The sequence below is a fragment of the Pholcus phalangioides genome, unplaced genomic scaffold (genome assembly GCF_987345545.1).
Source record: "Pholcus phalangioides strain wild (caught in Gottingen) unplaced genomic scaffold, Ppha-v1.0 ptg000042l_1, whole genome shotgun sequence".
NCBI classification, from domain to species: domain Eukaryota; kingdom Metazoa; phylum Arthropoda; class Arachnida; order Araneae; family Pholcidae; genus Pholcus; species Pholcus phalangioides.
The window spans coordinates 25,147,739-25,162,534 of NW_028301628.1; the positions used below are offsets into that span (position 1 = coordinate 25,147,739).

The window sequence follows — 14,796 nt, forward strand, 5'->3', positions numbered from 1 at the left end:
TGTGGTGTTGCCGGGAGTTTTTCTCTAGGGAGAAACACATATACCTATACTGGTCGATTTCGATAATGCCGTTTTCCCCTCACATTATCCGGCATGCCGGGGAACCGCGAGGGAAATCAGCATGCTGGGGGATACTCGTATTTTCCGGCATGCCAGGAAATTCGCGTGTCTCAGATTCTTAAATAACTTTATTCTAAAAATCAATTTAATTGGCTGAATGCGTATTATGATCTTCTCGTTGAACATCGTTTTTTCGGCATGTCGTCAATGGACCAGACCATAAATTCCAAAGTTTGTGTCCACCGAGTTTTACGGAATGCTTGCGGAAGGGGGGAGGCGGGAATGTGGTACTTCTAACACGGAGCACAATACGTAAAATACAGGGTGAACGAAAAAGTTCGTATATCAAAAACTCCGAGATTTGTTTTTTGTAGTAGCTTCAAAGGTAATAAATGTTTTCACAATCAACGCGACTTACAGTTTTCCACGAATTCTGACTACTAACGTTTTCACATTCTATGTTTTATGCATTAACGAATGTACTACATAGAATTTTCAACTTCTTGATGTTTAAAAATTTTCGAAATAAAGGAAATAATTATGAATTTTTTTTGTTAAATTTTGAAATGAGTGAAACGAAATCAGTGAATATGAAACATTTCCTTTAATTTTGAAATGAACTAAATAGATGAATGATTATGAGACAATTTTTTTTTCATTTTTAAATGAATGAAATCAATGACTATATAGCGAGACCTCGCTACAACGATATTCAATATAACGATAAATCCCTCTGCAACGATTTTTATTCCAAGTCTTGTTTGGAAATGTCTATATTCTTCTGATAAACTGCATAATTTCTCAATTTTCCATTAATTTTCACGCACTATCAGGCCACCCTGTATCCCTAAATACTTGTTATCACTCGGTAAGAGTTGCCGTTTCATTACGGAAAAGACGTAAGAAAGAAAAGATAAGCTATGACACATGTACTGATACTAATGAAGTTTCCCTTAATCTTCTCACGAATTCTCGAGAAAATAAACCAAATAATAATAATAATAAACCTCACAAATGGTTGAATTAGAGTCAAGGGAATGGAATCAAATCAACGACTTTCATTGGATCACGGAAGAGTTTTCGGTCCCACGAGATCATTGGTAGCACGTACTGTATGTACAAAGACATACGTGATCTGGTAATAAATTTTCTTTCCCTCCTTATTAAATGACTCAGAATTTTCTTTAAATTTGCATGTAAATTTAAAGTTATATATATATATATATATTAATTTCGTTAAGTTTGACAGTAACACTTTAGTTCAGGGGGTCTTCAACCTTTCAGACATTTCACGCCGAACAAAAATTATATGAAGCCCAAGGGCCCCCTCTCCCCAGATCATCCTGCATTAACTTGATTCACATAGCGATCTTAACGGGTGTGCCCAATGAGGCCATCGCTCCGAGCAGAGAACACGTGGGTGGAATCATATTTATTAGAGAATTTTATTTTCTTCTGAGAACTTATTTCATTACAAAGGAATTTCCCCATTAATTCTGAAATTATTTTTTTATCGAATGCGAATCTTTATATATTTTTCCTGCAAATATTTCTTTCTTTAGGTTCAGGTTTTCTGAATATTGTTCAGCGGTGGGGTGAAAAAATCGAATATGGAATGCTCGGTTTCATTCTCCAAAAAAAGGTCTCTTCGCGTTCTCCTCAAGTCAATCTTCCTCTTTTCCAAGGCTTAGTCCGCCCTCGACTGGAGTATGCCGCAAAGTTTTGGAGACCATACTTACAGAGGGACATGGACTTGGACTGCAGAGACGAGCCACGCGTGCTTTTGATGGCACACGAGGTCTGAGCTTTGAAGAGACTTGTTTTTTTTTTTAAATATGTTCACATTGGAGGAACGCTGGTGTAGGGGGTGGGGGGGTGTATATGATCGAAGTGTTTAAAATTTCCAACGGGATGGATAGGATGGACCATGAGTTATTAATGCATCGTCAATCAACTGCTTCGACCGGGGGACACCAGCATGGATTGGTAAAAGGAAAATTTTAGGTTGTGGTGTTGCTAGGAATTTTTCTCCAATAGGGTTTTTAGTAAATTAAAAAACTTACTTCCACCAGAGGTCGTGAGTTCTAACGCAATTAACACGTTCAAAAAGAAGTACGATAGACATAGTGGGATAAATCGAGAAGCTATCCATATTTAGATAAAACAACCATAATAGTTGTTTCTTTCGTAATACAGTAGAGCTTGGTTAATTCCAACTTTGTTAATTCGAACTCTTACGAACTCTCCTTGAGTTTTCTATCTAATTTAAATTTAAAAATTCTTGTTTAATTCGATTTTTTCCCAAATGAACGAAACAGTTATTTTCCGGATATTATGCTGAGGTGAGCTCGGAAAGAAAAGTCATCACGTCTCCACCGGGACTCGAACCCAGGCCCTTTTGCATACCGGGCAACCATGCTACCATCTACACCACTGGAGACACATGAATCTGCCTTCCAAATTTCACGCACTGTGTCGTGAGGCGCTGAAGTAGAGGCATTAGTAGCCTGCAAGAGAGCCTGGGTTCGAGTCCCGGCGGAGACGTGATGGCTTTTCTTTCCGAGCTCACCTCAGCATAATATCCGGAAAATTACTGTTTCGTTGATATCTCTGGCTGAGAAAAAAGCCATCTATATCTCTTTTCCCGAATGCTTTGGATAAATCGAAGTTGGACGAAAAAATCATGATTTTATATACGAGGAAATTTTCGTTTGGAAAAAGCCAAATTTTGCTTCTCTGGACCAAGTTGTTTAATAGTAAATTTTTAAAAACAAATAAAAATCTAGAAAATTCAGTTTTTTTTTCTGCGCTAGTTCTTTGACATGAGTAAATGAGCATTTTTACATGACATGAGTAAATGAGTAAATGAGCAATTTTAACTTCGTTCAGCTGTAGTGCATCGAGAATGTGTACCACTTAATACCGATTATGTTGTTCAACCTATGTTCAAAGAGAGTACCATTCAATATCTGATTATTTTTTTATCATCATTAAGAGTATGTATTCGAAAGCACAAAATGTGATACGTTAATGAAAATATATTTCCATGATAGAGCATAAGAATGATAAGCAAAATTTGAGAAACAATTTCGTAATGGGTTATCATGGATTTTGTTACCGTAAATCAGGCTTTGGGCATGGTCGAGAAATTTAGCAGTGATGCTGAAGCATCAGCGAGCAGTGGGTATGATGTAGCAGCTAAGCTCAATTATTATAATTATAAATTATTAAAACTTGGGAAACAGTTTTGTAACTGAAGATAAAATTTTAATAATTGATAAATATTATCCTGTGTGAATGTTGATGATTATAAGTTGCAATTTGTAGTCATTTCACGGATCCATGATAGATTGATTGAATAATCCAAAATTTGGGTAATTCGAACTTTTTTTCCAGTGATTTTGGACTTCGAATTAACCAAGTTAAACTGTATATGCTTTTATATTGGGTTGCTGTATTTTGGTTATATTTGACATCCTTACTTTTCATGGACATCTCTTTTCAACCACTTCGTTGGGCAATCCGCCGGTTGTGGCCTTTGTGTTTGTATTTATTCTGAAACGATTTTTTTCCAATAATTTTAAAAATATTTTTCATCAATTCTGGAAATATTTATTTCAAGAATTATAGAATCACTTTTTTCAATAATTCTAAAATGATTTCTTTCAAAATTTTTGAAACTATTTCTCATTAATTCAAAAGTTAGTTCGCTCGTTAACGTTTTCTGAAAGGAAATTGGAAAAATTCTGGAATAGTTTTCACCGTTAAGGTGTTTTTTTCCAGCATTTCTATAACTATGTAACCCTTTTCACTGGCGGGCCACTACAAAAACCTTCGAGGGTGACACGTGACCCACGGGACATGCGTCGAATACCCACGCCGTCCGATTCATCCATGAGGAAACAAGCGCACATATTATTTATGAGGTTCTTCATCCCATAACGGAAACTTCGATCATTCCAAGAGTGACCAAGATTTGTGGGGGGGGGGGGGGAGATTCCTTGAAGACATCAAGGATGATTTACAAGTGAATGCTTAATCAGAGAGAAGGTATGCAATAGTACAAAAGAAAAGAAAGAAAATCCACGCATATGGATTTTGATAATGACACGGCACTGATCCCACTTTTGTCCATGGATCCATTCCTTGGTCTTCACGCGAGAATCGTCTCTCTCTCTTTATACTTTACACTTTCTCTGTTCCAGAGGTTTTATCGCCCTCCATTTTTAGTTCTTTTTTTTGTTTCAAGCATTGATTTTGTGATTAAAAGGACATTAGATGCAGATATCGTTCTTCTTCCTTTTATTTTATTCCTCTCTTTCTCTACCATTTTCTCACTTTATACTGTTTTCCTATTCTGTCTGATTCTGGATTTTCTTCTTTTTTTTTTTGTGTCTCATTCTGGTGGTCTCTATCACTAATGTTGCCTCGACTAGTAAGTACTATTACAGTGAGGATACATCTGGAAGATGAAAAAAAAAATTATACTTATTTCTTACTCTTTGCCACATCAAATCTATCTTTTCCTCTCTAACAGCTGGTTCATTTTCTTTCTTTTTTTTGTTAACTGTGATTTCCCAGTGATGGCTTACTCATGAGGAAATGACTGCGGTGCCAAGGATTCTTATGATCACTGTATTTGATATTCCGTGTTTTTTGAACCCATAATCCTTTGCAAAGTATCTGATGGACACAAGAGAGAAATTGTGGCATTTTGATCGTTTATTATCGAGGATTGTGAATAAAGTGGAATGCATTATGCATAAAAACATTTTTCTTTCTGACCGGTAATCGTTGCATCATATGATGGATTCAATGATGTTGAAAATGTTATTTTTTTCAAAGTCATATATTTTGGTTAATGCTGCATAAACAACATTAGGGGGGTTTTTATTTTTTTCAATCAAAAGTTTTGTATTGAATATTTAATGGATGATTGCAAAAGTATTTTTGTTTCGAAAATAATTATCAATTAAATAGCCATCTGGGTTTTTTTACAATTGTTGCTGAAAGTGGATATGTGACCTTTTCGTAGAGAACGCGTGTGTGGTTTTTCTTCAGAAAAGATAATGTGGACTACGATTTCAACTTATATCACCGAATCAAACTTCTTGCCATTCAATACTGTTCTGCAGTGACTAATTCAGAGAGTAAGAGATTGCCAATTTTGCAGAATATGGTGTATATTGGAGGATTTCCCACTGAGACTTCTTCGGTTTTCACAGTGTCTATCTTTTTGTGTTTTCTGTTCTGTTTTTTTTCCCCACTAAGATACGCACCAATGCTGAAATTACGTCCAGTCTATATATTTTACATAAATACCTTTGCGCAATCGATAAAAAACCCATTTACTGTGTTTTTTAATGATGTCTTGCTCATGAGGAAAAGACTGCGGTGCCGAGAATTCTCATGATCACTGTATTTGATATTCTGCGTTTTTCGAACCCATAATAATCTGCAAAGTATCTGATAGACATAAGAGAGAAGTGTTGTGTTTGATTGGTTATTAATTATCAACGATTGCAGAGTAAAGTGGAATGTACTATGCAATAAATTTTTTCCTTCGGACCGGTAATCGCTGCATCAGATGATGATGATCACATTAAGACAACCATAAATACATTATGGGCATTGTATAGTATTTTATCATGTGTATATATATTGTTTATAATTTTAGTTTTTAATTGGGTTGCTGTGTTTTTGTGGAAATATATGACATCCATATTTGTTATGGGCATCTTTTTCTCAGCCACCTCGCTGGGCATTTTGCCTGTTGTGGCGTTGTATTTGTATTTCATTGATTATTCACTGATGTTCAAAATGTTATTTTATTTTCAAAGTCATATATTTTGGTCAATGCTGCATACACAGCATTAGAGTAATTTTTTCTTTTGCATTAAATATTTATTGAATTATTGCAGAAGTATTTTTGTTCCGAAAATAATTATCAGTTAAATAGTCACCAGGGGTTTCCTACAATCGTTGCACAAAGTAGATTAAGTTTATATGTGACCTTTCGTAGAGAAAGTGTGAGGTTTTTCTTTAGAGAAGATTATGTAGCCTACGTTTTTCACTTATGCCACTGAACCAAACTTCTTTTCATTCAATACTATTTGTGCAGGAACTAAGAGGTTGCCAATTTTTTTAGAATACGGTGGATATTTGACGATTTTCTTATTCAAAATTTTCCTGTTTTAGCGATGTCTGTTTTGTTTTTTCTGTTCTGTATGTTTGCCCACAAAGATACGCATGGAATCGTGCCATCATCGAAACACTTTGATTTTGTGTGATTTTATAAATCTCCGAATACATAAAATTTCAGCAGCTCTCAATAAATGATACTGACAAGGAATCAACTCTTTCTACTAAAAAACGTATTGTGCTTATATAGCTGTATTGCGTACTGAAATGCCACTAAAAGATGTACTTTTTAAAATTCCAAAAAAAAAAACAAAAAAAAAATGAGAATAGCAATTGGTATAATGGGGTTTTTTGACCATGTATTTGCCATGTATATTCAGATATACACGGGACAATAGATGGTTAAGTAGTATAGTTGGCGAAACAGACCAACGACATTCGAAAACCTTATTTTTCGGGATACAGAAATGAGCTGCTTCGCATTTGGGCATACTTATTTGCAGCTAGTTGCTACACACAATACAATTACAGCACATGAAATTTAAAATTATCACCTTCCGATACCGTCCATTCTAGAAAAGGTCCTCACCCAATGAAAGATCGAACTGCTTAAATTGGTATTTGCAACGAAAAATCTGTTGTTATAATTCAAAGAATGTCGCATGAAATGTGGGTTAAAGAACACAAATCGTAATAAACACTAAAATTGTGGATTTTTTTCTGTCGCATTTAAAGTTTTACGTAGAGTTTTTGAATTATTTTTTAATTAAAAAAAAATCTTTACACCATAATATGTATTTGAGTGGGAACCACACTTTCTTATGCCAATTGGCTGCTCTCTTTTTAAATCAATTTTTAAAATGTGTCATGGACTTTTCACCACCCCTGTATTTGCTGCTGGAAGAAATGACACAAAAGCTGAAAAGGTAGTGTACCCATGGTCTACTGCATACATGCTCAACCCATGACCCGCGGGACAAATGCGGCTCTTAGAGTCACCTTTTGTAGCCCTTTTTGACCTAAAACCTAATTTTATATTTAAAAAAAAATAGAACTAAGTGACACACACATTCCTATATCACTTGAGCGACCAGCGGCATATTTACGTATAACCGCGGAACAGTTTCAGAGTACTTTAGTCAGGTGTTTTAGTCAGGTACTTTAGTCAGTAACCTATGAGACGCGACCCAAACTTAGGTCGCAGAGGCTTCCGAGATGGGTCGTTTCACTACCCAAACTTGATTCATAGAGACTTCCCCAAACGGGGCTTACGAATCCACTTACGCCAAGGATTTTTGAGCTATCGGTCACAACCCAAACTTGATTACTTGTTTCGCAAGGACTTTCGAGATGGGTAGTATAAGTCCACTTACAGTTAGGGATTCTCGAGCTATGGGTAACGACCCAAACAGGGACTTCCGACATTTTTTTCCGTACGAATTCACTTACAGTCTGTTATAAATGGTTTCACGGATTTCTAAGAACAAACACTTAAATGAGTCACAAAACTGATATTGCTGGATTTTGAGTCGCGGATGGAAAAAGTTTAAGAACCCCTGACTCAAAGTAATCCGCGGCACATCTACCGATCGCTCAAGTGACCCGTGGCCAGATCACTTAATTAAGTGCCCCGCGACACGTTTTCAAATCAATGAAGTGGCTCGCACTCTCCTAAAGGTTGAACACTTTTTTGGTCTACTAAATAGTATTCATACTAAAGATTAACTGAGTTTTTGTATGAATAATTTTTTAATCTGACTTCATCTTTACTTTAATTATAACCCGTATATTTAACTTCTCAATTATTTCATTGCTACATAAATTTCTTTTTTTTTAAATTCGATTTTCTCTTCTAAAGGGATCAATAGTAAAAGGTTTGCCGTAGGTACAGCTAATAAAAAAATATATAACTTTCCTACCGAAGTTTTTATCTCGAAACATTATTATATATATATAAGTACTCGTATATAATATTTCTCTTAAAAAAATAGTACCGATACCAAGTGAACATTCCTATCTGAGTCCAACACTAACAGAAAACGACATTTCGTGATCGTTGCCAGTCTTTCTCTGATATAGTGAGATATCCTTTCTTTCTCGAACATCTCTCAAGAGAGAGAGAGAGAGAGAGAGAGCTACCGAGAGCTCTTAAATGCAATACTGCTCTCGTGGCGATATCGCCATTTTTTTTTACTATTATCGTTATTATTTTTATTTTTTTTTTAAAAAAAGCACTACCTCTCCTGAGAAATTCTCTAAAAGAGAGTGAAATCTCTCCATTTTGTGTGGTGTTATCGTACTACATGGTAGTATGGTGTAGTTTCTCGGAACTTAACTGTACTGTAACGATTCTAGTATCGGTGTCGTAACTCCATCCAAGTATTTTATTAGTCTATTATTGTCATTGGGGGAGGAAAGTGCAGCGATAATGGATTGTGAGGATTTAGAGCTTTGTTGTTTTCTGTTTTATCATCGATGGTTTCTTTGAAGTTTTATAAACTTTGAATTTCGATACGGCATGGTATATTGAGTACTTCTCTTTCCTTTTTTTTGGAATTTTTATTCTTTTCTGAAATTAAATTCATTTACGTACTTTCGATTCATTGCATGATTTTTTATTTCCACGTATAATTTTTCATTTACTGTTGCGGTAATAATTACTATCAAATGTAACGGTAAGTTGTTAATTACGTAAGTTTTAGGATTTTCGTGCTATATTTTCATGGATTCTTCTAGTGATATTTTTTATGTGAAATTGATTATATTTTAAGTTTTTTTAAATAATTAGAAAAATATTGATTCATATTGATTAATTTCGTTTCATTCAGTTCAAAATTTAAAAAAAATGTTTCATATTCATTCATTTCGTTCCATTTCAAAATAAAATGAAGCGGTCAATTTATGAAATAAATAAAAAATAAACCTCTGAGGACTCCGCCATACAAATCAATTTTAAAAATGACTCCACGTTTGCAGAGTTCAAAAGGTTGGAAACTGCTACACTGATTGCTATAAAATTGTGAAAAACTCAGAAGTATTGAAAAACCATTGCAAAATTTCAAAATTGTTTACAAAATCCGATTCGATCTCGAAATTTCAAAATATTGTGTTAAAAACCCTAATCCATTTCAAAAAGTGTTTACAAACTAGCAATCTATTTCGAAATTGTTAACTAATTCGCAATCGTTCTCAAATTTATTTTACAAAACATCAATATATCTCAAAACTGATTACGATTTTTAAACAGTCTCAGAAATGTTTACGAAACCCTTAATCAATCGCAAATTTTTTTAAAATCCTAATTAACTTTAAAATTACTACAGAGAAATGTAAACATCTATAATTTTCACCAAACATTTTAATTAATCTTACAAGTATCGCAAACCCTAATCAATCTCGAATAACAAGGTATTATTATTCTCATAAAAAAAATTCAATCACAAGATTGTCGTAAAACCATAGTGATTGTAGACCTGTTAGAAAAATCTTTGCTAATCTCAAAATTGTAGGGAAACCATTATAAGTCTTAAAATTGTTACAAAAAACAATATTAACCATGATATAATTCAAATTCATTGTTGTTCGAGACACTCTGAAAAAGGCATTACTCGCTGAGTTGATAACAAAATAGTAACAATAATTTATTTTATGCATGCAAAAAAAATTCATTCTAAATAATTTCATAAATCATAACTGCATATGTTATTCTTTAATTTCCTGCAAACGCAAATCCTATAAACATTTCAACCAATTTTCTCATATCTCCACACGAAAATCTCTTCCCATCGTCAATATTCAATCCAAATTGCATTCCGCCATTAATAACAATTTCCCAAAAGAAAATTAACTAAATATTTTTCTCTCCAAATATAATACATTTTTAAGAAAATGACGTAATACATCTTAGAAATAAAAAAAATTGATAAAAGAATAAATAATAATAATAATAATAATTCCCGATCCATTTTTACTTAAAGGACAAAAAAAAATGGTTTCTTTTACGATTTATATCCTAAAATTTTATTATTTTATATCTAGAGAAGTTTCTTTTTGGAGAAAATGAATTGAAAAAAAATTTTTTGAATAAGTTTCTTCAAGAAATAATTTTTTTTATTCCCGCGGATTTAAGAAAGAATTTGAAATATGTTCAACTGAGAAAACAAAATTATCGTAAATATTCCATTCATAAGATATTTTTCCTTTTTCTCCTGTGATTTTCCTCGTAAAAGTTTTCTTTTAAAAAAAAGTAGAAGAGAAAATTTGAATATTTCGGTTCACTGATGCTTTTCAAAACACGCTCCAATGAATGTTGCCTTTTTTAACGTTAATTTATCAATTTAGACAGGATTTATTTACTTTACTGAATGCGTAATGAGTTCGGATATTGTTGTTATTTTTAAATATTTTGGGAAAATTAGGTTGCTTTTTTTTCTGAAAAAGCTCTTGAAAATGAAATAGAAAAAAATTGTTTTTTTTTAATTATGAGGATAATTCAGAATGTTTTTCCTTAGTTTTTTATTGAACTATAAAATTATAATTGTAAAACTGAATTCAAATATTACGTCAACTTTCAAACTATACAATTTTGTATTTGATTTTTTTTATGAATGGAGCTAAAATACCGGCTTTCGTTATGAAAAATTTTCCTTAAATTTTAGAAAAAAATTAAATTCTTCAAAGTTATACGGAATTCTAAAAATAGGATATATATATTTGATGAATTTTTATATATTTTTTTCGAATGAAGCTAAAACGTCGGCTGTAATTACGAAAAATTTAATTTCTTTCCTGAATTGTGAAAATAAAATGAAATAAATCAAAATTATATCGAATTTAAAAAATATACAACTTTCAGAAATTATAACTTAAAAAAAATTGCAGAAATTTTTTTTATCAAATTTTAAAAACATGCATATACAATTTTCTATTTTAATATTTTTATCGATATAGTTAGAATATTGGCTTTCATTAATAAAAATTCGAAATTTTTCCTGAAAATTGGAATTAAACTTTTTTTAAATCTAACTATTTCGATTATGTTTATCGTATTATTTTCAAATAAAATGTTTATTTAAAAAACAAAATAGATATTTTTTAGTGATATTTGTATGTTTGTGTACCGACTTCGTTCAATATTTCGATAATTGCGTAAAATTGAACGAAAAAAAGTGGAAATAAATCCTATCTGATATCGATTTTTTTTACTGGAAAATAATCTAATTTTCTGACTTATCTTTTAAAAAATTGGAATTCGATTCAAAAGACGAATTCCATGTTCAATGTTACATAAATAGAACGAAATACATTTGTATGTTCGTGGGAAAAATGTGTTGATGAAATGCCTATTAGCAGTATTGGTTTCCTTCCCACAAAAATGTCGTTTGTAACATGGTTGTATTAAGATTACAATATGTTACAACTTCGTTCGGGAGGACTGTATTCTAATGGTCTTTCCGTCTCCGTACCATACGTCTACAAAATAAGCTAAATATTTCCGTATTTTCTAATATATCATTCACATCAATCGATTCTAAATATTTTGAAGGAAATATTCCTATTGCAATTAAAACTATATTATGATGGTGGTGAAAAATGAAGGTGGTGTTGGCTAACCCTAGATTGGCCGTACGTATCAACCTTTGATCCCATATTGATGATCTTTTTCCTTGGGTTATTTCATTTTAATAGTTTCAGTTAGTATTTCCGAAATCGAGTGATATCTTCCCCCACCCCCGGGAGATGATAGAATGATCCAGGAGGGGATTGAAGCTATGTGTACAAAGCAGTTTCTTAACCTTTTTTCTCGCCTCCCCTCGCTTCATCCGGGACCCCTCACCTCTCGTCCATACCTATTGAATTAATTTTTTTGAGTGAATTGGTAGTGAACAAAAATTTCATGGATGAGGTAGACCCCTGATTCGGTGAGAGTGAAGGTTCCACGCAGTGCCGTCTAAACACCGTGGGCCATCAGGCAAAATTATATTCTGGGGCTCCGTTCTTAGCTGGAAGCAGGAGCGCGGTAGCCCAGGTCGATAAGATACTCGTCTAAAATGTCAAAGGATGTTTAGAGGTGTCGCGAGTTCGATACCCGGTTCGTCCTTGTCAGATACTTTCCTGACGCAGGGGTGCAAAATAAACATCGACGTAACCAGAGAAAAAAAATTACTACTGCAGGGGTTAGTAAAAAAATTACTAACCCCACACCGAGGATTTAGCGCACCAATCTCTCGGTGATTATAAAAAAAAAGGGCGCCGTTCGGAATCAGCAATAAATTCTAGGTCTCGGTCTAATTAGCCTGCGTGTGCAAAAAATGACTGTGGTGCGACAAAAATGATCAAATGATTTTAGCTGGAAGCAACAGGTTAAAGTATTTATTTACGCTCGCAAATCATGGTACCGAATCTTATCATTTAGCCCTTTCCCAGTGACATCAGGCCCAGGTCCTGGATGGGCCTTGATTCTATCAGGCCCCCCATATGGTTGGCAGTTTCTGTGTATACCAACCTCTGCATACTGTATTTCTTCTCAAAAAATTGCATCAGATATTATCATGAGGGCCACATACGGCCCCCGTGCAGTGTCCAGATGGAGCCCATGGGTAAAGAGTGCCCTGGTTCTATGGGCAGTTCTGCTTTATTTTGAAAGTAGTCACACACACTCTCTTCGCAATATATAACTTATCAGCTTCATTCCTTTACATCTAAATTTTTTTCACAACTCTTTGTGCCCCCCCCCCCCAACCTTAGCAGCCTGTCATCGCTTCACTTAAACTAGATTTTCTTCCGTGGCCCCTTTACACTATCTCAAAACCACAAAAGGGGGGAGGGGGCATATGACCCCAAGTTGAGACATACTACTACTACTAGTAAACCACACATGTACCTCGTCCATATTCCTCTGCGGAATTTCTAACGAATTGGTACATGTTGGGATGTAGTTGAGAAATACTGTACCATAGGATCCTGTGAGATGAGCCGAAACAGACTCCTCCAACAGGAGGAGGGCGAATCACCAAGGATGTGTATAGTGAACAGTGAGGCGGATGTCCGCCTCCACCCGCTGACTACACAAATAATACAACTTTTTCGCTGAACTGGGAAAGGGTGTTCCCCCTCAGCTCCTCCTCCCCGTCTTTGTGTTCACCTATGTCGTAAGTTGGGGACGATGGTCATAAAAATTTCATACGTCCCCGAGCAAAATGGTTTTTCTGAGCTCCGTACACATGGCTAGAAATACCCCCCCTCCCCGCCTACCCAGTTACATGGTTACTATAGAAAATTTCAACTAGATCCAATTTCCATGAGCCCTGTACTTGAGGCCCCCCCCCCCCCATGAGTGAAGCCGGCACTAATTTTTATTACCATTAACCATTTTATTTACCATTAACCATTATTGATGAATTACATACGGTTTTTTTCTCTTGGGTAGATCCCTGCCGAACTACGACTTGCGGTAGATGGAGACAGTGCGAGGTAAATAAGCTGGGTGAAGCAGTGTGCGTCTGCCACAAGTACTGCAAGAAACGCAAGAAGCCCGTGTGCGGATCCGATGGCAACTACTACGTCAACCACTGCGAACTACACCGTACGGCTTGCCTTACCGACACCCCGATCACCATCGACCACAAGAGACAATGTCTGCAGAAAAAAGAATGTAAGTATCGAATTCTCAAGATAATCGATTCGTGTCTAATTAAAAAGTATTGGTTAAATCTTGGTACTTATCGAACCTCCTTCTGCTTCCGTAACTCAATAGCGGAAATCGAGACGACTACCACGACGGACGCCGAAGACGTCCTCACGACTCTGACGACGGAACAGAAGACGGAGGTGCCGTCGTCATGGACAAACTTGCCCCAACCGGAGGCCAAGACCACGACGGTTCCCACGACGTCCGTCGAAGGGATCGGGTCGGAGCTCCCTCAGAGGGATTGCAGTCAGCAGGAATACGACTTCATGAAAGAGAACCTGTTGCTGTATAACAATGCCAAGCTCACGGATAGCAAGAAGCCTGGTGGTGAGAGCATTGTTTTTGAAACACAATATTTAAATTTTTTTCTCTTTCTGTCTTTTGGTTCAAACCCAGGGTTGTCTTAAAAAGCATCATGGGATCCCCGAAAAAGTGATTTTTCTGAGGTCCACCCTACTTGGCAAGAAATGAATGTTTACTAATTAACATGGTTACTCTCAAAAATTTGAACCCGATCTCATTTTTATGAAGCCCCCCTGGCCATGCCCGGATGGGCCCATGCGTTAAGACGGCACATCGAACACTGCCACCTCTTTAATTACATGCATTATCAACCACTCGTAGCCATATTGGGCGTGGCCCGATACGCCTTAAGGAAGTGATCGTCAGCTATTCATAGAAAATTCACCGAAATTCTATCGACGGAAAATTCATTGTAAAGAAAACACATCGACAGGATATTCACCGACAACAGCCAGTACCTCCTATATTCTTCAACTGTGACGCGTTCAGGGGCTTCCTAAGCATATATAGGAGGTGGTGTAACAGTTCACCATCGAGAGATCAAGTGAGTGACCGAATCAGTGAGCAAATGTGAGAATGGATAGGCGAGTGGATGGTTCAGA

At 35.3% G+C, this 14,796-nt stretch overlaps 1 protein-coding gene across 2 annotated transcripts in view; it reads left to right on the plus strand.

Annotated features, from left to right (window-relative positions):
* Window positions 1-14,796, plus strand: part of LOC149064685 (follistatin-related protein 5-like) — a 353,698-nt gene that overhangs the window by 324,694 nt on the left and 14,208 nt on the right. For both annotated transcript variants that reach the window (XM_089254722.1, XM_089254723.1), the window contains exons 4-5: window positions 13,631-13,855; window positions 13,958-14,218. In XM_089254722.1, coding sequence (XP_089110848.1) covers window positions 13,631-13,855; window positions 13,958-14,218 — 486 coding nt within the window. The remainder of the gene's footprint in view (window positions 1-13,630; window positions 13,856-13,957; window positions 14,219-14,796) is intronic.